Source organism: Oncorhynchus gorbuscha, linkage group LG10 (assembly GCF_021184085.1).
Source record: "Oncorhynchus gorbuscha isolate QuinsamMale2020 ecotype Even-year linkage group LG10, OgorEven_v1.0, whole genome shotgun sequence".
NCBI lineage: Eukaryota > Metazoa > Chordata > Actinopteri > Salmoniformes > Salmonidae > Oncorhynchus > Oncorhynchus gorbuscha.
This window is the reverse complement of record NC_060182.1, coordinates 8,058,314-8,083,928: the sequence shown is the minus strand read 5'-3', so window position 1 is coordinate 8,083,928 and position 25,615 is coordinate 8,058,314. Positions and strand designations below refer to the sequence as shown.

The following is a 25,615-nucleotide window of genomic DNA, read 5'->3' as shown; positions in this document are numbered from 1 at the left end:
TACCTGGAGACAGACAGGGCGGGACCAGAACAGAGTTCTGCTGATTCTGAGTATTCCCGAACAATTAGAATAAGAGTGTTCCACAAGCTAGATTCTAAAATGTTATGGAGAGGAAAGGAGACGCCGCTTGATTGAGCTACTGATGCTGGTCAGACAGTCATTCTCCATGCTGACAACTTTAAGAGTCAAGAGACTCACAATTGTATTGGAGAGCAATTGAGAGTAGTTTGATTGTTGAGAGAGAGAGAGAGAGAGAGAGAGAGAGAGAGAGAGAGAGAGAGAGAGAGAGAGAGAGAGAGAGAGAGAGAGAGAGAGAGAGAGAGAGAGAGAGAGAGAGAGAGAGAGATGTTCTGCTTCTTACCTCTCGCCACTGTTTGGTTTCCACCCCCTGAGTGTACAACACCACCACTGGAAAGAGAGAGAGAGAGGGGAGAGAGAGAGAAAGAGAGAGAGGGGGGGGAGAGAAAGAGAAAGGAGGGAGAGGGAGAAAGGACGGAGAGAGAGAGAGGGGGGGACGGAGAGAAAGAGAAAGGGAGAGAAAGAGAGAGGGAAAGAAAGAAAAGGAGGGAGAGAAAATGAAAACGAGATAAAGGGGAAGACACAAACAGATTACCAATCGCTTTGAAAAACTGTGACATTTCTTCATTTCATAAAACCAATGCTCTTTCTATCATCACATTCATCATTACAAATATTCATAAGACATTTCCGCTGTTTTCCCAGTATCACACTATCAGATCTAGGTATTAATCTCTGCAAGTGAGAGATACACTAACGATTAACAAAGTCCCCAACAGAGCAACGGTGAATGCATCATTTAAAATATGATTTCTAAACAGTAGGAATCCCCTTAATATCCCTCTTTGCTTTCCTCATGGAAACAGTGGATTGAAGAAGAAGCTGAGCATGCTGGGACAGGGCATGTGACCTGTCAGATATAACCCCGGGTCCTTCTCATCTTTGGGAGAATGTAATGGGCACTGGGGGATAGAGAGTGAAGTATAATACCCTGGTCTATTAGAAGGATGGAGACTGGGGGATAGAGAGTGAAGTAGTATACCCTGGTCTATTAGAAGGAAGGAGACTGGGGGATAGAGAGTGAAGTAGTATACCCTGGTCTATTAGAAGGAAGGAGACTGGGGGATAGAGAGTGAAGTAGTATACCCTGGTCTATTAGAAGGATGGAGACTGGGGGATAGAGAGTGAAGTAGTATACCCTGGTCTATTAGAAGGAAGGAGACTGGGGGATAGAGAGTGAAGTAGTATACCCTGGTCTATTAGAAGGAAGGAGACTGGGGGATAGAGAGTGAAGGAGTATACCCTGGTCTATTAGAAGGAAGGAGACTGGGGGATAGAGAGTGAAGTAGTATACCCTGGTCTATTAGAAGGATGGAGACTGGGGGATAGAGAGTGAAGTAGTATACCCTGGTCTATTAGAAGGAAGGAGACTGGGGGATAGAGAGTGAAGTAGTATACCCTGGTCTATTAGAAGGAAGGAGACTGGGGGATAGAGAGTGAAGTAGTATACCCTGGTCTATTAGAAGGAAGGAGACTGGGGGATAGAGAGTGAAGTAGTATACCCTGGTCTATTAGAAGGATGGAGACTGGGGGACAGAGAGTGAAGTAGTATACCCTGGTCTATTAGAAGGATGGAGACACAAAATGATTGAACTCTGACACTATTATGTACAGTATGTTGAAGTCTCCTCCATTATTCTATGGTCCTACTAGAGAGAGTAGGACCATAGAAATGTTTATTTATTATTTATTTATTTTGACCTTTATTTTACTAGGCAAGTCAGTTAAGAACAAATTATTATTTTCAATGACGGCCTAGTTGGTTAACTGCCTGTTCAGGGGCAGAACGACAGATTTGTACCTTGTCAGCTCGGGGGTTTAAACTTGCAACCTTCCAGTTACTAGTCCAACGCTCTAACCACTAGGCTACCCTGCCGCTCTAACCACTAGGCTACCCTGCCGCCCCGGCATTGAGTGCATCCCAAATGGCATTATATCCCCTTTTAAAGTGTAATACTTTCGACCAGGGACACGTCCAAGACTTCTATACAGAAAGACCCCCTGGAGACTGTGATCATAGGACTCCTCTCTTCCTCTCCACTCCTCTCCTCTACGCTGAGGCAGCTAAATCTCAAAGCCGCCCATTTGTATTCAGTCAGGCTTGTGTTTAAACCGTACTGTAGCTGCATTACATTAAAAGGGATGGTTCAGGAAGTACTGTATTTACTTCCACAGAGTCATATGAACTCGTGGATACCATATTCATGTATCTGCGTCATTGCCAAAATCCCAAACTATCCCTTTAAGGTACTGTCTCTTTCTGTAACTCTAGCTGTGAGGAAGACCTGTCCCATTACTGTGCAAATGAGATGCAGTTATTGAGGGAACACTTTGAAATAGCGGAGTCAACTAAATCCCAACTAAGCCGAAGATAGAAACTGGCGATGAAAGTGCAGGGGGGAAAAAATAATTTCAGGTTTTCTAAGTGGAGGAATTTTTTGATCATATTTTGCATTCTTTCACATTTCTTTTGACGACAGAGTGATCTTTATTCTTTACACCTACTAGTCATATAATATAAACCAGTAATTCTTCTGTAATTGATTTTTTTTTTGTGATTGTGATACATGTAAGATGATAACTGTAAAGTACTTACATGGATCAGATTTGGAGAATGTGTCTCTGTCTAATAGATCCCTGAAATAGAAGAGATTAATCCGATTTAATATTCTTGAAGGGAATGAGGTCACAAGAGTTCATAAGGTGGGCATAATAGTTCGTAAGGAGGTCATAAGGTGGTCATAAGGAGGTCATAACAGTACATAAGGAGGTAAAAGAGAGCTCATAGCCACCAAGATATAGAAGATACAATACATGTTTGGACTGTTTGGACTGTGTACTGTATTGGCTGTGTATGTATTGAAATAATATGCTAACAATCCCACTCAACTGAACTCAAACACATACAACAACTTGTAATATGTTTAGTGTATAGCCTAGATTACAACGTCCCTCTCTTTAAAACACATTGCATTACACTGCTTCATCAAAATGTCTCCATATAAATCCTCCAATTTGTAACATTATTTATAACGTTATTTACAGTCAGATGGTGCACCACCATCCAACAAACCAACATATCCCGATGGCCTTGTGTTTTCACTGCCAAAGTACAGTCCTGTAAAGTAACACACAGTAAATCTCCAGCTTGCTCCCAGAACACAGAGGACACTGCATGGAGGCAGAAGCGTCCATTGAAAACCTTGTGCACCACTTGGAGGGGAAAAAAACAGCCAGTTCTGAGAAATCAGAGAGCAAAGTGTGATGAAGATTGCAGTAGGTTGTGGTTCTAAGGAAGATTGTGTGCCTGGTCCTAGTTTGTTTACCCCTGTGATAATGGGGCTGGCAGCTAGCACTGCACCACCCTTTCTGACCCAGTAAATCTGGAGTGCAGGCCCCGGGAAACCAGGGGGGGGGGTGACGGCAGGGTGAGCAACCGTAGAATACCACAGCACACAGCCACAATAGGAGTCACACCGGAAGAACCACAGTCATTACTGTCCAACTAAAACCATACATACACACACATACGGTATACTATTTTGAATTTTTAGCCCTCCCTTTCTGAACATCTTCCATCCTGCTGGAGAGGACACGGACAGGAAGTGATGTCCCCAGTTACTTAAATATATTTTCTACTTTTCGAATTCATTTGCATTTTTTTTCTCTCTCTTCAAAATCTATGGCACTTCTCCAACTGTGGAGACTAGTGAATCCCAAATTACACCCTATTCCCTATTTAGCTCATTACTTTTTGATCAGGACCCATTTTGTAGTGCACTAGATAGGTCATACAGTACTGTAGGTCGCCATCTGGGACACAAGAAAAGCAGTCATCAGAATTTCCATATTTACTACTGCATCAAACCTGCCTTTGATGTCCTGTTATAGAATATTACAGTCAATAAATAACTCACTAGCAGCACAGTATAACTCATCCCATCCCTACATCCGGGGGGTTTAATACAAAGTCATCCATTACTGGGACGTGAGGGGAAGTGTGTCTGCAACTGACATGACTACAGTTAGAACGTTGTCATTGTAATTATCATTAGGAGAGAACAAAGCCATCTGTGTCAAACCCACACACACACACACACACACACACACACACACACACACACACACACACACACACACACACACACACACACACACACACACACACACACACACACACACACACACACACACACACACACACACACACACCTCGTTGCATTCACCTGGCTCTGCTCTGTTCGGTCTTCCATTAAGCTAAACCAATTAGCTTGTCCGTCACCTTTTCCCTGTCTGTCTAAATGGAATGTTTGGAACTTTAGAGCAGAGCTAAAAAAGTATGACATTTCCACCTGTCACTGTGTTAATGAATGTTATTGTCTGGCCATAGAGAGCTCTTTTATTCTCTATTTTGGTTAGACCAGGGTGTGACTAGGGTGGGCATTCTAGTTTCTTTGTTTCTATGTTTTCTAGTTCTTTGTGTTTGGCCGGGTGTGGTTCTCAATCAGAGGCAGCTGTCTATCGCTGTCTCTGATTGGGAATCATATTTAGGCAGCCTTTTTTCCTTTCGCAGTTGTGGGTAGTTATCTTTGTTAGTGGGACTATTGCCCAAGTTAAGCTTCACGGTCGTTTCTTTGTTTCTTGTTTTGTTGGCGACATTTATATAAATAAAAGAGAAATGTAGGCTCACCACGCTCACCACGCTGCGCTTTGGTCATTTCCAGGAACAAGCCTGTGACAGAACTACCCACCACACAAAAGGACCAAGCAGCGTGGTAAGGAGGAGCAGCCTTTTCTGGACTAATGGACTTGGGAGGAAATCCTGGATGGCAAAGGATCCTGGACGTGGGAGGAGATCCTGGCCGGAAGGGATCGCCTCCCATGGGAACAGGTGGAAGCAGCTAGGAAGAGGGAGGCAGCTAGAAAAGGGGCCCAGCGTTACGAGAGGACACGGCTAGCACAGAAGCATGAGAGGCAGCACCAAATGTTTTAGGAGGGCACACAGGGAGATTGGCGGAGTTAGGTTATAGACCTGAGCCAACTCCCCGTGCTTACCGCGGGGAGCGAGTGACCTGGCAGGCACCGTGGTGAATCCTGTGGCTGCTCCACGGGCCAGTCCTGGGCCCGCAGCGAGGGTCCCCAGTCCGGGGCCCGCAGCGAGGGCTCCCAGTCCGGGGCCCACAGCGAGGGCTCCCAGTCCGGGGCCCGCAGCGAGGGCTCCCAGTCCGGGGCCCGCAAAGAGGGCTCCCAGTCCGGGGCCAGCAAAGAGGGTTCCCAGTCTGGGGCCAGCAAAGAGGGTTCCCAGTCTGGGGACGGCGGCGATGGTCCATGCTCCAGAGGCCCCACCAAAGTGGGGGAGCCAGAAGAGGGGGGTCTAAGTCCCGCACCAGAGCTGCCGCCGTAAGGGATGCCCACCCGGGCCCTCCCCTTTAGAGTCAGGCACCGGCGCAGAGGAAGGCTCCGGCCATGGAGCGGGACTGGACGCCATGCCTGGACTGGGCACCGGCGCAGAGGACTCAGGGCTGGTGACACAATCTTTAGGGCGAGTGCGGGGAGCTGGCACAGGATGTACCAGGCTGGGAAGGCACACTGGAGGCCTGGTGTGTGGAATCCGGCACATGTTTCACCGGACAGATGACACGCTCTTCAGGGCAAGTGTGGGGAGCCGGCACAGGAGGCCTGGTGCGTGGAGCCGGAACAGGTTTCACCGTTCAGATGACACGCTCTTCAGGGCGAATGTGCTGCAGAATACACCTAACCAACATCTCTCTCCGCTCTCCCTCCTCACACTGCTCCATCGATATACATATATCCATTTTCAGGAATGTTGTTAAATGTACTTCTTTATCACTATCTAATCATGGCATGGAGTTGTTCAATGACAGATATGTATTTGTTTAAAACCATTTCATTTCAGAGAGACAAATAATCTACCAATTGTAAATATCTGTCTCTCTCTCAGAGAAATAAGGAATAGTGCTAGGTTTTACACATGGAATAAATAACCACTTTTAATAAAGAACTGTACAAATTATACACTTGTGACATCAATATAAAAAAAATGTAAACAAAATAATTGAATGCAGTTATACGATGTGTGTATTTCAAACATTTGCATTTGTTATGTTAGTCATATAGCAGACTTCAGACAGCTATGTGAGACAACCACATATCACAGTCAAATATACAGGGATGTGAACAGTCCATTCCAGCTAAACAGTGGATATATACAGTTGAAGTCGGGAGTTTACATAAACCTTAGCCAAATACATTTAAAGTCAGTTTTTCTCAATTCCTGTAGTATGGAGGTACTAGATGGATAAGTGGTATGGAAGGCAGTCAGTTGATAGGTGGAGAGTTCCACAGTAGCATATACAGTTGAAGTCGGGTAGTTTACACACACCTTAGCCAAATAGATTTAAACTCAGTTTTTCACAATCACTGACATTTCATCCTAGTAAATAATCCCTGTTTAAGGCCAGTTAGGATCAGCGCTTTATTTTAAGAATGTGAAATCCGAATAACAGTAAGAGATCATTATTTATTTCAGCTTGAATTTCCTTCATCACATTCCCAGTGGGTCAGAAGTTCACATACACTCAATTAGTATTTGGTAGCATTGCCTTTTAAAATTTTTACTTGGGTCAAACCTTTCGGGTAGCCTTCCACAAGCTTCCCACAATAAATTGGGTGACTTTGGGCCCATTCCTCCTGACAGAGCTGGTGCAAACTGAGTCAGGTTTGTAGGCCTCCTTGCTCACATACGCTTCTTCAGTTCTGCCCACAAATTTTCTATAGAATTCAGGTCAGGGCATTGTGATGGCAACTCCAATACCTTGACTTTGTGGTCCTTAATCCATTTTGCCACAACTTTGAAAGTATACTTGGAGTCATTGTCCATTTGGAAGACCAATTTGCGACCAAGCTTTAACTTCCTGACTGATGTCTTGGAATGTTGCTTCAATATATCCACATAATTTTTTCCTATCTCATGATGCCATCTATTTTGTGAAATGCACCAGTCCATCCTGCAGCAAAGCACCCCCACAACATGATGCTGCCACCCCTGTGCTTCACGGTTGGGATGGTGTTCTTCGGCTTGCAAGCCTCCCCCTTTTTTCTACAAACGATGGTCATTATGGCCAAACAGTTCTATTTTTGTTTCATCAGACCAGAGGACATTTCTCCAAAAAGTATGATCTTTGTTTCCATGTGCTGCTGCAAACCGTGGCTTCTTCCTTGCCGAGTGGCCTTTCAGATTATGTTGAGATAGGACTCTGGATATAGATTATTTTGTACCAAAACGGCACTGAATTTGAAGGTAGGCTGTTACGCACACCTCTATGAAGAGGGAACGCAACACCCTGCTACAACTAAACTCTCCGTGAAGTGAAAAAGGTATGGACTGTAGGTGCGAGTAAGGATGACAACAGACAGAATGTGGTACCGTTTACAGGACTTTATTCCTTTAAAAGGTAATATGGGGAAAAGGGGCTGGACAGAACCAAAGCAAAGAAAGTAAATCTCAAAGCCCCCCCCCCTCTCCTATCTTACCTGCCTACCCAATACTTACCTAATTTAGCACCACCTGGTGTCCTAACCAAAATACAGGGGGTGGTCCGCCCAGGTCTTACCTAGTGTGCCTAGACAGTGAATATGCTACAGGTATATGTATGCCCGCGGGCCTCTTGCCTAAGCACTCCCTAGGTGCCTTCCCCCTTCTCCCCTGGGAACAAATGAAACAGAATATTAAACCATTTTCACAAACAAACTAAGAAACAAAGGACATCAAGTAAGCTCTAACTGAGCAACAAACTCACAAAACATACCAACGCTCTGCAATGACCTCCCAGAAAATCTCTAGCAAATCTACCTCCTGCAAAATCTCTGCAATGACCTCCTGAACAGAACACTGGCTTTTATATAGCTTCTGAAGGAATGGGTAATTGGAGACAGTTGAGTCTTGACAAGGGGCTGGGTCAACTCTCCAATTAGCCATGGAGTCGACCAATCAGCTGCTTGAGGGATTTCAGGAAGCCATTTCCTGAAATAAACACATGCAAATACACAAACTACAACACAAACTGGGGAACTTAACAAAGCCTTGAAATACATCCACAGGTACACCTCCAATTGACTCAAATTATGTCAATTAGCCTATCAGAAGTGTCTAAAGCCATGACATTTTCTGGAATTTTCCAAGCTGTTTAAAGGCACAGTCAACTTAGTGTATGCTAACTTCTGACCCACTTGGAATTGTGATACAGTGAATTATAAGTGAAATGATCTATCTGTAAACAATTATTGGACAAATTACTTGTGCCATGCACAAAGTAGATGTCCTAACCAACTTGCCAAAACTTTGTTAAATTTGTGGAGTGGTTGAAAAACGAGTTTTAATGACTCCAACCTAAGTGTATGTAAACTTCCGACTTCAACAGTAGCATTTAGCATTTAAAGCCCATCTGCGGTCCGCTAATCGTTAGCTGTCTTATCGGCTGCTATCTGAATAGGTATTTCTTGGGTCACTATAACTATATCTATTTTGCCAATTGGATTGATCCCCTCTACCACACGGAACCTCACTAATCTACCCACGCAAATGCACAAGGTGGCTAAAAACAGACCTCCATCCTATGCTAACTTGCTACCGATGGCCCGGCTAGCTGTCTGAATCGCCATGACCCCAACCAACCTCACTACTCACTGGACCCTTATGATCACTCAACTAATCATGCCTCTCCTTAATGTGATTATGCCTTGTCCATTGCTCTTCTGGTTAGTGTTTATTGGCTAATTTCTCTGTAGAGCCCTGCTCACTATACCTTATCCAACCTTTCAGTTCCACCACCCAGACATGCGATGACATCACCTGGTTTCAATGATTTTTCTAGAGACAATATCTCTCTCATCATCACACTGGGGCGGCAGGGTAGCCTAGTGGTTAGAGCATTGGACTAGTAACCAAGAGGTTGCAACCAAAACTGGAACATGCTTAACACCCCAGCCATCCTACAATCTAAGCTTGATACCCTCAATCTCGCACAAATTATCAATGAATCTACCAGATACCACCCCAAAGTCGTAAACACGGGTACCCTCATAGATATCATCCTAACCAACTTGCCCTCTAAATACACCTCTGCTGTTTTCAACCAAGATCTCAGCGATCACTGCCTCATTGCCTGCATCCATAATGGGTCAGTGGTCAAACGATCTCCACTCATCACTGTAAAACGCTCCCTGAAACACTTCAGTGAGCAGGCCTCTCTAATCAACCTGGCCGGGGTATCCTGGAAGGATATTGATCTCATCCCGTCAGTAGAGGATGCCTGGTTATTTTTTTTAAATGCCTTCCTCACCATCTTAAATGGTGCCCCATTTAAGAAATTTAGAACCAGGAACAGATATAGCCCTTGGTAATAAGTTTGAAGTTCCTCGGCATACACACCACGGACAAACTGAATTGGTCCACCCACACAGACAGCGTTGTGAAGAAGGCACAGCAGCGCCTCTTCAACCTCAGGAGGCTGAAGAAATCCGGCTTGTCACCAAAAGCACTCACAAACTTCTACAGACGCACAATCGAGAGCATCCTGTCGGGCTGTATCGCCGCCTGGTACTTTATCTTGGCCAGGTCGCAATTGTAAATGAGAACTTGTTCTCAACTTGCCTACCTGGTTAAATAAAGGTGAAATAAAATAAATAAATAAAATAATGGGGGTAACCCAATTTGTTATGGGAAACCCGAGCAACCCCTGTTAACGTGTAAATGAAACCATGCAAGTGGAGTGACATTGGAGTGACATAAACAGAGTGATTACATCCAGATCGAATTGCAATTCCCCTGGTGCCCAATGTTGACATATCAAGCAACAGAAGCACACATCGTAATCATTCTGATACTTTCATTACCCCATCCCTCCTTTCCAAATCCATCCATGATGCCCCCCTTCTACACCCCGTACCTCCCTATCTCTCCCACCTTCCTCCCATTCCCTCCCTCCCCCTTCCCTCCTTCCCTCCTCCCCTCCACTCCTCTATTCTCCCTCCTCTCCTCTCCTCTCCCTCTCCTCTCCACCCCCTCTCAATACCTCCCTCCCTCCATCTCTCTCCTCATCTCCCTCCTCTCCATGCTCTCCCTCCCTCTCTCATTTCCTCTCCCTTTTCTCCTTCCCTCCCTCCCTCCCTCCATTCTCCCCTCTCCTCTCTCGCATCTCCTTTCCTCCTCTTCTCTCCCTCTTCTCCCTCCCTCTCTCCCTCCCTCTCCTCTCCCTCCTTTCTCCTCTCCCTACATCTCTCCTCCCCATCCCATCCTCCTCTCCATGCCCTCCCTCCATCTCTGCTCTCTACTCTCCCTCCCTCCCTCCCTCCCTCCCTCTCTCTCCCTCCCTCCCTGTTTCTCCCTGGTCCCAGTACATTGATTCCTAGGGACATTTAGGCTCAGAAGCGGAAGAAACATACGACAGGTCCCTGTTTGCTCCTGGAGAACAGCAATCTATGGTCTCAAACACAAGGCCCAGGGGATCCACACACCATACACACACACACACTCACCATACACACATGCACACACCATACACACACGCACACACCATATACACATACACACACGCACACACCATACACACACACTCACCATACACACATGCACACACACTCACCATACTCACATGCACACACACTCACCATACTCACATGCACACACACTCACCATACTCACATGCACACACACACTCACCATACTCACATGCACACACACACTCACCATACACACATGCACACACACACTCTCCATACACACATGCACACACATGCACACCATACACACATGCACACACCATACACACATGCACACACACACTCACCATACACACATGCACACACCATACACACATGCACACACCATACACACATGCACACACCATACACACATGCACAAACCATACACACACCATACACACACTCACCATACACACATGCACACACAATACACACACATGCATACACACTCACCATACACACATGCACACACACTCACCATACACACACACACTCACCATATACACATGCACACACCATACACACATGCACACACCATACACACATGCACACACACACTCACCATACACACACCATACACACATGCACACACCATACACACACTCACCATACACACATGCACACACACACTCACCATACTCACATGCACACACACACTCACCATACACACATGCACACACACACTCTCCATACACACATGCACACACATGCACACCATACACACATGCACACACCATACACACATGCACACACACACTCACCATACACACATGCACACACCATACACACATGCACACACCATACACACACCATACACACACTCACCATACACACATGCACACACAATACACACACTCACCATACACACATGCACACACACACTCACCATACACACATGCACACACCATACACACATGCACACACACACTCACCATACACACATGCACACACATGCACACACACACTCACCATACACACATGCACACCATACACACACTCACCATACACACATGCACACACACACTCACCATACACACATGCACACCATACACACATGCACACCATACACACACTCACACCATACACACATGCACACCATACACACACTCACCATACACACATGCACACCACACACACACACTCACCATATACACATGCACACACCATACACACATGCACACACACACTCACCATACACACATGCACACCATACACACACTCACCATACACACATGCACACCATACACACACTCACCATACACACATGCACACACACACTTACCATACACACATGCACGCACACACACACACACACACACACACTCACAAGTCTATCTGTTGTGATTAAACTTATGTTGTTATCTTCTCAGGAGATAATCAATCCCATGGGACCCCAGTGTGCCCCGGTACACACACACACAAACCACAGCTGTTGATTGGCCTAATTATACTCTAACCAATCTACCCCAAAATATTAGATCAAATGATTGGGGCCAGCAGAAGGCATGAGGGCCGGAGGGAATGGGGGTTGGGGGCTGGAGGTCATCGAGGTTGGGGGACAGCAGAGGGCATGGGGGTTTGGGGCCAGAGAGTATGAGGGTTGGGGTCCAGCAGAGGGCATGGGGGTTTGGGGCCAGAGAGCATGGGGGTTGGGATCCAGCAGAGGGCATGGGGGTTTGGGGCCAGAGAGCATGGGGGTTGGGATCCAGCATGGGGGTTTGGGTTGAAAGCGGTAATGAGGGTTGGCGGCCACTCAATCTGGACAGAGGAGTGTAAATACAATAAACCTACCACCTCCATAGTAACAATTAATGACTCGCCGTGGGGTTTGATCTTTCCAAGGAGTAAAAAGGACATGTAAACAAAATTGACAAATAAGAAAAATCCAAGCTTTTACCCTTCAGGGGGTTGGTGACATTTTGTCAGTGCTGTGTTTGCTCCACCTCTCTTGCAGAAGGCGGAAACACAACAGAGACAAGGCAGTGTTACTGTCAAGTGGTGATCTGGAGTCGCATTTCTTAAAATCCCCGTTTCCCTTAGGTCATTTTACACCGTTACACAGGACGGAACTCCAAGGCTCTGTTCTACTGGCTGAGAAACACAGAGAGAAAACATCCTGCTGGATTCAAGTTAGCTGCTAGGTAGGATACTACTGTGATTATTATTCCTGATAAAACAAAACAAACCACATACAGGAAACAAAACCATTAATAATTCAACAAAGACGCTCAACTAACAAGATGTTTAACTGACATACAAAACAACCTACCTACAGAGCTAACCACTTGAACTGATGGCCTCACAAAGCACCTCCCTCATTCCATTTGTTATCTGTCTAACCCTCAGTGCCAAAGAGACTGAATATAAACCGCTCCAAGAGAAACACCAACTGGATGTGCGGACACTACTCCTAAGCTGCTCCAATAGAAATCCCTGAAATATCTCTTGGTTTAAAACCTCTATGACTGTCACTTTCTGACCGTAGTTCCTTTGCTTTGTCTTTGTTTTAGTAGGGTCAGGGAGTGAGTTGGGGTGGGCAGTCTATGTTTGTTTTTTCTATGTTGGTTTTTGAGTTTGGCCTGGTATGGTTCTCAATCAGAGGCAGGAGTCGTTAGCTGTCTCTGATTGAGAATCATACTTAGGTAGCCTTTTTCCATCTGGGTTTCGTGGGTGTTTGTTTTCAGTCTTTGTGTGTCTGCACCAGACAGAACTGTTCAGGATGTTTCTTTGTTGTTTTGCTATTCAGTGTTCAGTTTTCATTAAATAAGATGAACACTTACCACGCCGCGCTTTGGTCCTCACCTTCTTCATACCGACGATCGTTACAATGACTGCACTGTATTCGTGCAGTGCTGTCTCTCTCACTGGGAGAGGAGAGGACGCAGACAGCAAGGCAGTGACACAAACAGACCAATCCAGTCTCAACAACTGCATTTTCCCTGCTCTCATCTTAGGGTTGGGGTGCTCAGAGTGCAGGTTCTTTCAAATAGGAAGCTATGTCGGCTGTCTCTCTCTTCTCTCGCAGTCTTGGCACTGAATCTCTCTCTCTCTCTCCATTTCTCCCTACCTCTCTCCCTCCCTCTCTCTCTATCCTTCTCCCTCCCTCTCTCTCTGCCTGTAGTGGTACAGTCAGTGCATCAGAGAAGAGCAGAGAGGAGCAGAGAAGCAATTCAATTCAATTTGTGTTGCAATCTGAGGCCTCTCAGACCTACTAAATCAATTACACACAATCCTTGTGCTGATACTTCTTTTCTCTTCTCCTCTCTCACCCACACAAACCTAGCCCACGGCCATGTCTCTCACCCACACAAACCTAGCCCACGGCCATGTCTCTCACCCAAGGCCATGTCTCTCACCCAAGGCCATGTCTCTCACCCACGGCCATGTCTCTCACCCACGGCCATGTCTCTCACCCACGGCCATGTCTCTCACCCACGGCCATGTCTCTCACCCACGGCCATGTCTCTCACCCACGGCCATGTCTCTCACCCACGGCCATGTCTCTCACCCACGGCCATGTCTCTCACCAACACAAACCTAGCACCCTGAACATGTCTATCACCAACACAATCCTAGCACCCTGAACATTTTTAATTTTAATTTTTTATTTTTACCTTTTACCCAGGCAAGTCAGTTAAGAACATGTTCTTATTTTCAATGACGGCCTGGGAACAGTGGGTTAACTGCCTGTTCAGGGGCAGAACGACAGATTTGTACCTTGTCAGTTCGGGGGTTTGAACTCGCAACCTTCCGGTTACTAGTCCAACGCTCTAACCACTAGGCTACGCTGCCGCCCCATGTTTCTCACTAACACAAACCTAGTCCCTGACCATGTCTCTCACCAACACACCTAGCCCCTGACCATGTCTCTCACCAACACAAACCCAGCCCCTGACCAACACAAACCCAGCCCCTGACCATGTCTCTCACCAACACAAACCCAGCCCCTGACCATGTCTCTCACCAACACAAACCCAGCCCCCGACCATGTCTCTATATGTGTCACAAATTACACCCTATTATTCCATATACAGTGTACTTCTTTTGTCCAGGGCCCATAGACATGGCCGGTGGTTAGGTTTGTGTGGGCGAGAGAAATAGCGGTCCTTCTGGAAGGTTATCCCATATCCACAAAGGAACTCTGACACTCTGTCAGATTGACCATCAGGTTCTTGGTCACCTCGCTGACCAAGGCTCCTCTCCCCCGGTTGCTCAGTTTGGCCGGGCGGCCAGCTACAGGAAGAATATTAGTGGTTCCAAACTTCTTCCACTTAAAAATGGAGGCTACTGTGCTCTTGGGGACCTTTGATGCTGCAGACATTTTTTAATAACCTTCCCCAGATTGCTGCCTCGACACAATCCTGTCTCGGAACTCTACGGACAATTCCCTCAACCTCATGGCTTGGTTTTTGCTCTGACATGCACTGTCGACTCTGGGACCTTATATAGACAGGTGGGTGCCTTTCCAAATCATGTCCAATCAATTTAATTTACAACAGGAGGACTCCAATCAAGTTGTAGAAACATCTCAAGGATGATCAATGGAAACAGGATGCACCGAAGCTCAATTTCCAGTCTCGTAGCAAAGGGTCTGAATACGTATGTAAATAAGTGTGTCTGTTATTTATTTTACATTTAAAAAATGTCTAAAAACCTGTTTTCGCTCTGTCATTATGGGGTATTGTGTGTAGATTGTTTAGAAGGAAACATTTTTTTTAAATCCATTTTAGATTAAGGCTGTATCATAAGAAATGTGGAAAAAGTCAAGGGGTCTGAATACTTTCTGAATGCATTGTATAGGGATTAGGATGTCATTTGGGACCCACAACTTCTCTGCCTCAGTTTATTGGGCAGATACACATTAAAAACAAACCATTAAAAACAAACCATAAAAAACAGTGTAACTGTAAAACCTGGCTTTAGATAGTTTATATAAAACACAGTCAAAAACACAGTCAAAGGTGAGAAATAATGAATGAAGGAAACAGAGAAAAGTTGGTGATTGGTTGGATGACTAACTTCATTTGAATACTAAAAAAATACACAACGTTAAGCTGACTATTACACAGTCAAGTTGGATCATTCTTTTGCAACCCCCACCCCAAAAAAAACACCCTAGAGCAGCAGCTGTACTGTTGCACAGAAACAATTAATAAAGGAAACAAAGACGGGTTGTGATTCAGTGGATGAGTCATTTCATTTGAATATCATTATACATTCAATTAAGCGGCCTAATTGACATTCAATTAAGCGGCCTAATTGACATTCAATTAAGCGGCCTAATTGACATTCAATTAAGCGGCCTAATTGACATTCAATTAAGCTGCCTACTTGACATTCAATTAAGCTGCCTACTTGACATTCAATTAAGCTGCCTACTTGACATTCAATTAAGCTGCCTACTTGACATTCAATTAAGCTGCCTATTACACATTCAATTAAACTGACTATTACACATTAAATTATGTGTACTATTTCAGAGTCAAGATGTTATTTTTTCAAACCAAACAACTTTCAGGAGGAACCACTGTAGAATAAAATATGTTTTTATTTGAAGTAGTTATTTATTAGAACCAGCATGGCTACTATAGCATTCCGCAGCGATACACCATCCCATCTGGTTTCTGCTTAGTATGACTATCATTAGTCTTTGTATAGGTAAATGACCCAACACACCTCCAGGTGTAAGATATATTTGACCAAGAAGGAGAAAGAAAGTGTTCACAATCACCTGACCTCAACCCAATTGAGATGGTTTGGGATGAGTTGGACTGCAGAGTGAAGGAAAAGCTGCCAACAAGTGCTCAGCATATGTGGGAACTCCTTCAAGACTGTTGGAAAAGCATTCCAGGTGAAGCTGGTTGAGAGAATGCCAAGAGTGTGTATCTCAACCCAATTGAGATGGTTTGGGATGAGTTGGACTGCAGAGTGAAGGAAAAGCTGCTAACAAATGCTCAGCATATGTGGGAACTCCTTCAAGACTGCTGGAAAAACATTCCAGGTGAAGCTGGTTGAGAGAATGCCAAGAGTGTGCAAAGCTATCATCAAGGCAATGGGTGGCTACTTTGACACATTTTTGCTTACCACATGATTCCATATGTTTTAATTCATAGTTTTGTTGATATTATTCTACAATGTAGAAAATAGTACAAATAAAGAAAAACCCTGAAATTAGTAGCTGTGTCCAAACGTTTGACTGGTACTGTACAAATTCATAAATATCTTCACATGGTGATGTTTCTATTAGTTAAAAAGACAAACAGTTTGTCCTTAACATTTGACGAAGGGCTTTCTTAAATTGACAGTGTGCTTGTAGTGCCCTGATTTCTATAGATAAATGATTCCAGTCAGTTGGGCCGTTGTATCTGAAAGATCTCATTTTACCATTGCTGCTGTTTTCAGAAGCAGTAGTGTAAGTTAATTTATACATTTAAAAAGAAAGTGGTTCCAATGCAGTTGTTTTCAGTTTGGGAGTGACAGTCAATTTAGTGATTCAGACATCGTTTAAAAATATATATATTATAAATGGCATCCATGAATGACTCTGCATAGATTGTTTTAAATGCCATCTAAATCGCAAAAGAAAGGTATTGGGGTGTTTTGATAGAGGATGCCATCATAGTCTAGGATAGGAAGCAATAGTTACTAAGGTCTTTCTAATCTATACAGCAAAAGAGTTCTTAGACCTGTATAGTAAACCCAAGCTTAATAGTTTAAAAATATATAATCAATATGCTTTCCAAAATATAATTCAGAATCTATCCTTAAACAGCTGGATGTGAAATCAACTGAAATAAAGGTGGAGCTGGTGGGTGGTTCAGTGTAGCTGCAACAGCTTCTGCCACAGATGCTATACAAGCAAGGCTTTGTGAAAATAAAAATATATATGAATGAATGAATGTCTCCCTGTAGTCTTGACTTGTATGGAGAAGTTAGTCTTTCTCTAGCGAGACAAACAAGAGAGACAACAGAACTACAGAGCCAGAGGGCTTTCGCACTGAAACAGTCAACCTCACTGTGTAATGCATCAGGGGTTGGAAGGAGAATAAACAACAAGATGAACGATGAGATCAACTAGCAAGACTAAAATACATCTGCAGTTACTTCACACACACACACACACATGTATAAACACAGGTGAGAGTACACACACACGCTTGCAGTGTTTGAAAAAGTGCCCAATTGTAATACTTGAGTAGAAGTATAGATACCTTTTAATAGAAAGTTACTCAAGTAAAAATGAAAGTCAGCCAGTTAAATACTACTTGAGTAAAAGTCTAATGTTTTATAACTAGTCAAGTTAGTTAAGAACAATTTCTTATTTACAATGACAGCCTAGAAGTAGTCAAAAATATAAATAGTAAAGTACAGATATCCCAAAAAAACTACTTAAGTACAGTGCCTTGCAAAAATATTAATCCCCCTTGGCACTTATCCTATTTTGTTGCTTTACAACCTTTAATATAAATAGATTTTTATTTGTATTTCAATAAAGTCCACCTGTGTGCAATCTAAGTGTCACATGATCTATCACATGATCTCATATACACCTGTTCTGAAAGGCCCTAGAGTCTGCAACACCATTAAGCAAGGGGCACCACCAAGCAAGCGGCACTATGAAGACCAAGGAGCTCTCCAAACAGCTCAAGGACAAAGTTGTGGAGAAGTACAGATCAGGGTTATTTATAACAACATATCTGAAACTTTGAACATCCCACGGAGCACCATTAACTCCATGATAAAAAATAGAAAGAATATGGCACCACAACAAACCTGCCAAGAGAGGGCCGCCCACCAAAACTCACCGACCAGGCAAGGAGGCATTAATCAGAGGCAACAAAGAGACCAAAGATAACCCTGGAGGAGTTGCAAAGCTCCACAAAGCTCCACAGTGGAGATTGGAGTATCTGTGCATCGGACCACTTTAAGCCGTACAATCCACAGAGCTGGGGTTTATGGAAGAGTGGCCAGAAAAAAATCCATTGCTCAAATAAATAAAAAATAGGTAAACACCTTTGGTGTTCGCCAAAGGGCATGTGGGAGACTCCCCAAACAACAGAGGAAGGTACTCTGGTCAGATGAGACTAAAATTGAGATTTTTGGCCATCGATGAAAATGCTATGTCTGAGGCAAACCCAACACCTCTCATCACCCCGAGAACAACATCCCCACAGTGAAGCATGGTGGTGGCAGCATCATGCGGTGTGTAACGGCTGTTGGTGGAAGAAGGTGAGGACCAAGGTGCATGGTACGTGTTCATCTTTTATTAGTTGAACTGAACACTGAATAGCAAAACAATAAAGAGAACAACCGAAACAGTTTTGTCTGGTGCAGACACAAAAACAGAAAGCAACTACCCACAAAAACCATGTGGGAACAAGCTACCCAAGTATGGTTCTCAGAGACTAGGACAGACAGCTGCCTCTGATTGAGAACCACACCCGGCCAAAACACAAAGAAATGCAAAGCAGAAAATGAACGTAGAATGCCCACCCCAGTAACACCCTGGCCCACCCTGGTAACACCCTGGCCTAACCAAAATAGAGAATAAAAGCCTCTCTATGGCCAGGGCGTGACACTGTGGGGATGTTTTTCCATCAGCAGGGAAACTGGTCATGATTGAAGGAATGATGGTTGGTGATAAATAAAGGGAAATTCTTGAAGGAAACCTGGTTCAGTCTTCCAGAGATTTGAGACTGGGACGGAGGTTCAACTTCCAGCAGGACAATGACCCTAAGCATACTGCTAAAGCAACACTCGAGTGGTTTAAGGGGAAACATTTAAATGTCTTTAGAATGGCCTTGTCAAAGCCCAGATGTGGTATGACTTAAAGATTGCTGTACACCAGCGGAATCCATCCAACTTGAGGGAGCTGGCCCAGTTTTGCCTTGAAGAATGGCCAAAAATCCCAGTGGATAGATGTGCCAAGCTTATAGAGACATTCCCCAAGAGACTTGCAGTTGTAATTGCTGTGAAAGGTGGCTCTACAAAGTATTGACTTTGGGGGGCGGAATAGTTATGCATGCTCAAGTTCTCTTTTTTTGACTTATTTCTAGTTTGTTTCACAATAATATTTTGTATCTTCAAAGAGGTAGGCATGTTGTGTAAATCAAGGTATACAAACTCACAAAAAATATATATTTTAATTCCAGGTAAGGCAACAAAATAGGAAAACGCAAAGGGGGTGAATACTTTCGCACGCCACTGAAGTACTTTAAAGTATTTTCACTTAAGTACTTTACACCACTGCGCGTATGCATAAACATGGGTGAGAGTACACACACACACACGTTTGCACACACACACACTGACACAAGCGGGGAGCTTACACTTGTCAGGAACACACACACATTCACAAATACACACATTTATCAAAGAGCCATCAAGCTGATATGACGTGTATATTGAGAATCCCATTACATACAGCATGAGTAGCAGCAACAGGTGTGGATGAATGCTGCATAATATAGATCAGAACACTCAGAGCTGCTTTGAGACTTTCTGTGTGAACTATTACAGCAGCCAAACCTCAGACCCTGACTGTGATAATATAAGCCTTTTATAACTAATTATCCTTATCAGTGATTGAACTGCTCTTTATATACTGTAGTCAGCAAGCCAGCCAGTCAGCCACTTAGCTAGCCAGTCAGTCAGCCATTTAGCCAGCCAGTCAGCCAGCCAGACAGCTATTTAGCCAGTCAGTCAGCCATTTAGCCAGTCAGTCAGCCATTTAGCCAGCCAGTCAGCCATTTAGCCAGCCAGAGAGCCAGCCAGTCAGTCAGCCATTTAGCCAGTCAGTCAGACAGCCTGCCAGCCAGTCAGTCAGAAGAGCTTTCTATTCAACTCCAGGTCTCTCTACCACTGATCTTGTAAACTTGTAAACATGCAACTGATGAACGGTCGTCAAGACACTAACAGCTTACAGACGGTAGGCAAATAAGGTCACAGTTATGAAAACTTAGGACACTAAAGAGGCCTTTCTACTGACTCTGAAAAACACCAAAAGAAAGATGCCCAGGGTCCCTGCCTGCTCACCTGTGTGAATGTGCTTAGGTATGCTGCAAGGAGGCATGAGGACTGCAGATGTGGCTAGGGCAATAAATGCAATGTACATACTGTGAGATGCCTAAGACAGCGCTACAGGGAGACAGGACGGACAGCTGAAAAAATGAGCGTTCCACCGAGGCCTGTACTCTGGAGCGGGATCGATTTGGAGGTGGAGGGTCTGTCATGGTCTGGGCGGTCTGGGGCGGTGTGTCACAGCATCATTGGACTGAGCTTGTTGTCATTGCAGGCAATCTCAACGCTGTGTGTTACAGGGAAGACATACTCCTCCTTCATGTGGTACCCTTCCTGCAGGCTCATCCTGACATGACCCTCCAGCATGACAATGCCACCAGCCATACTGCTCATTCTGTGCGTGATTTCCTGCAAGACAGGAATGTCAGTGTTCTGCCATGGCCAGCGAGGAGCCCGGATCTCAATTACATTGAGCACATCTGGGACCTGTTGGATCGGAGGGTGGGGGCTAGGGCCATTCACCCCAGAAATGTCTGGGAACTTGCAGGTGCCTTGGTGGAAGAGTGGGTAACATCTCACAGCAAGAACTGTCAAATCTGGTGCAGTCCATGAGGAGGAGATGCACTGCAGTACTTAATGCAGCTGGTGGCCACGCCAGATACTGACTGTTACTTTTGATTTTGACCCCCCCCCCTTTGTTCAGGAACACAATATTCCATTTCTGTTAGTCACATGTTGGGAACTTGTTCAGTTTATGTCTCAGTTGTTGAATCTTGTTATGTTCATGCAAATATTTACACATGTTAAATTTGCTGAGATTAAAAGCAGTTGACAGCGAGAGGACGTTTCTCTTTTTGCTGAGTTGATGTAATTTCAGATATTTATGATGGCAATTATTCTGCGCTCAGATATTTATGATGACAGTTATTCAGATATTGTCACACCCTGATCTGCTTCACCTGTCATTGTGTTCATCTCTACCCCCCTCCAAGTGTCACTGATCTTACCCATCATCCACAGTGTATTTATACCTGTGTTCTCTGTTTGTCTGTTGCCAGTTAGTTTATGTTTTTCCTGTTTTCTAGTTTTCCCAGTTTTGACCATTCTGCCTTAGTGACCTCTACCTGACCTGACCCTGAGCCTGCCTGCTGCTATTTACCTTTCAGAATCTGCTCTGGTTTACTGACCTCTGCCTGACCTGACCCTGAGCCTGCCTGCTGGTCTTTACCTTTCAGACTCTGCTCTGGATTACTGACCTCTGCCTGACCTGACCCTGAGCCTGCCTGCTGCTATTTACCTTTCAGAATCTGCTCTGGATTACTGACCTCTACCTGACCTGACCCTGAGCCTGCCTGCTGCTCTTTACCTTTCAGACTCTGCTCTGGATTACTGACCTCTGCCTGCCCTTAACCTGTCATTTTCCTGCCCCCCTGTTTTTGTAATAAACTTTTGTTACTTCGAAACTGTCTGTATCTGGCTCTTCACCTGAGCCTTGACAGATATTTATGATGGCATTTATTCTGAGTTCAGATATTTATGATGGCATTTATTCTGAGTTCAGATATTTATGACGGCATTTATTCTGAGTTCGGATATTTAGGATGGCAGTTATTCTGCCAATTTAGGAGTGTGTGGTGAAACGTCAATGACCAATTAATTGCACTTCTTGTAGAAGAATATGAGGGCGCTTGATAGTTTGGCATGTTTGGTTATTTTTTTATATGATTGATGTTGTACTAAACAGCCATATCAATTTCATCCAATTAATAGAAAGTTGTTATTCCTATTCATTTAAGTGTGTATGTGTGTGGGTGGGTGAATGTGTGTGGGTGTGTGGGTGCGTGTGGGTGGGTAGGTGTGGGTGGGCGGGTGGGTGTGGGGTGTGGGTGGGCGTGTGTATGTGTGTGGGTGGGTGAGTGTGTGTGGGTGTGGGTGGGTGGGTGGGTAGGTGTGGGTGGGCGGGTGGGTGTGGGTGGGCGTGTGTATGTGTGTGGGTGGGTGAATGTGTGTGGGTGTGTGGGTGGGTGTGGGTGGGTGGTGTGGGTGGGTGGGTGGGTGAGTGTGTGGGTGGGCGTGTGTGTGTGGGGTGGGTGAATGTGTGTGGGTGTGTGGGTGGGTGTGGGTGGGTAGGTGTGGGTGGGCGGGTGGGTGTGTGGGTGGGCGTGTGTATGTGTGTGGGTGGGTGAGTGTGTGTGGGTGTGGGTGGGTGTGTGTGTGGGTGTGTGTCGGTGTGTGGGTGTGCGTGTGGGTGTGTGTGTGGGTGGGTGTGTGTGGGTGTCGGTGGGTGTGGGTGTGCGTGTGCGTGTGTAAGCAGCTCCAAGGGAACAGACCATAAGCAGCATCAAAGCAAAGCCTCTGATCAATCTCTCTCCTTCAGGTCCGATGACATCATATTAATTTCTGATAGCTCTGTGAAAAACACATTAATTGGCGGCCTTGAGAAAACAGCAGGCTGTGTCCTTTAAGTTACAACGAGGAGTAGCCAACACAACATGGATGTGATGGCCTCTGTCAGAGAGAGAGAGAGGTGTGGATAGAGAGAGAAAAAAGGAGGGAGGGAGGGAGATAGAGAGAGAATGTAGGGAGATAGAGAGAGAAAAAGATAGAGAGGAGAGGAGGAGGGAGATTCAGAGAGATAGAGATGTAGGGAGATAGAGAGAGAGAGAAAAAGGAGGGAGATAGAGAGAGAGAGAATGTAGAGAGATAGAGAGTGAGAGAGAGAAAAAGGAGGGAGGTAGATTCAGAGAGAGAAAAAGGAGGGAGGTAGAGAGTGAGAGAGAGAAAAAGGAGGGAGGTAGAGAGTGAGAGAGAGAAAAAGGAGGGAGGTAGAGAGAGAGAGAGAAAAAGGAGGGAGATTCAGAGAGAGAGATAGAGAGGAAGGAAGGAGATAGAGAATGAGAAATAATGAGAGAAAGGAGGGAGATAGAGAGTGAGAGCGATAGAGAAAGAAAGGAGATAAAGACCAAGGGAGATAGAGAGAGAAAAGCGGGAGATAGAGAGTTAGAGAGATAGAAAGAGAAAGGAGGGAGATAGAGAGCAAGGGAGATAGAGTACAAAACTGCTCCAGTAGCACCAATCACCAGACTTCACATTAGCAGTAGAACCATTGTATCAGATCTGAGTGTCATCTTCAGATGGACTCAAAGAGACACGAATAAACATGTTAACAGGCTTTGTTTAATCATCTGTTTATGTTCCACTTCCCTGACCTCTTAATGGAAATTGACGACTGAAACCAATACAGGAACAGTCGAATTAGGGTACAGTAGCTCATACTTTTACAATGAACCTGGTAAATTCTATCGGTTTGACCGCTCAATTGTCCTTCCAAGAACCCCACCCCGATCCAATCCACAACATTATCGTGCGGCACAGTGATCGTCACTGGTTGGGGGAAAGACTCGGCTACATGTAGGCTATTCATCCTCTACATTTCACTGCGGGCACCAAAGCATTGATCAAAGGAACTTCTACCCCCGCGCCAACAAACTCGATATCAACTGTGGCACGAGACCGTTTTATTCACAGGATGGAAACGTTGCGCATTAAGAGCTTGGGGATGAGGATTTAAGCACCCACCCCAAGTAGCCCCTACCCTTTTAACATAATATTAGGAAAATCGATTCAAAGTTAGACATGACATTTCCACATTAACCACAACACAGAAAGCAGGTTTCTATAGCCAACCGCTGTCATCCTTGCGCATCAGAAAAGCAAACTAGAGGCTTTTTGATTAAATGTCAGACCGTGACAATACTCATTGAATAACCCATCTAACTGTAAATTGGCAATGAATTGCATCATTACAATGAAATATAGCCTATCAACTCTCCTGAACGCGGAACTGCAGTGCCCTGCCCCATATTTTCCAAAGCGCAATGGACCTATCCAAAGTCTGTGAGAGAGACAGTGTAATCAGCTGGCTCAGTGAGCTTACCTGCATGACACTGTGATCTCCACTTTGGTTGCCGGGATCTTTCCCGCAATGGGATCGAAGTCACACACCGCAGCCATGCTATCAAGCTTGTCCATTACGTCTCCCTCCATGCGCGCGGGAGACCCGGGACAACTCCCCTGTTCACTCAGCCTGACCGGGTGCAAGTCTCTCTCTCGAGCGTTTCACCAATTCTCACGCGGTCCCTAAGCCAGGCGCGAGTCCGCAGCGAGCTTTCCACTGAGAACAGAGGGACCAACCGTCAGTAGATGAGAACAGGAGATCCGAAGTTCAGCCAAATCTGTGAAGTGCTTTCCATTCAATATATACACCACTATACAGAAAACTCGTATCTAATGGAAACGCGAAGTAACTGTAGGCCAATTGATTTATAATGGTGCAGTTCAAACGAAGTCACAGTGTGCTCTTCTCTCTCTGTCTTCAGGCAGAGTAAGTGATATCTACTGGCGAGCGTTTGAAAAAGTAAAATCTCACAACGAACAACTCCACCCCTTTCTGCATTCTTTCACATTGGCTACTGCCTGAAGGCAAGTGCGACTGGCTGACTGACAAACTAACTGAATGACTGAATAACTGACTGACTGCCACACAGTGCGGAATCACTCTATTGATTAAGGACAAGGATCATTATAACGCTCCAAATTATTTATCGTGGCTATTAACATCAACAGCTAACTATCCGGCACAAATGAATGAATTAGCCCTTTAATAATTAGACCATCTTAAAAGTGATATTAGTATTCGAACTGTGTAGACTAAAAGTCACTTTTTACCCAATAATTTTAAACGGTAGTGAACAAAGATATTATCTATTTCCCTAAATGTATTAAATAGATTTACAATCAACATAAATCAATTAGTCCAAGTCCGACAAGGCTAATGCTAAGATTAACAAATTGACGTAGAACAGTGATTGAATGCATTATTGAATGTGCTGTGCATATTTTCTACAAGATACATAGCCTATTCTTAATCAACGTTAAATCAATCCTGCCCTGC

General features: G+C 44.8%; 1 protein-coding gene across 1 annotated transcript in view; it reads right to left on the bottom strand.

Annotated features, from left to right (window-relative positions):
• The window catches only part of LOC124045494 (copine-5-like), a 187,593-nt gene extending 162,492 nt beyond the window's left edge, over positions 1 to 25,101 (bottom strand). The window contains 3 exon segments of the mRNA XM_046364823.1: positions 362 to 408; positions 2,675 to 2,715; positions 24,599 to 25,101. Coding sequence (XP_046220779.1) covers positions 362 to 408; positions 2,675 to 2,715; positions 24,599 to 24,708 — 198 coding nt within the window. The 5' untranslated portion in view covers positions 24,709 to 25,101.
• Between the last annotated feature and the right edge of the window lie 514 nt (positions 25,102 to 25,615).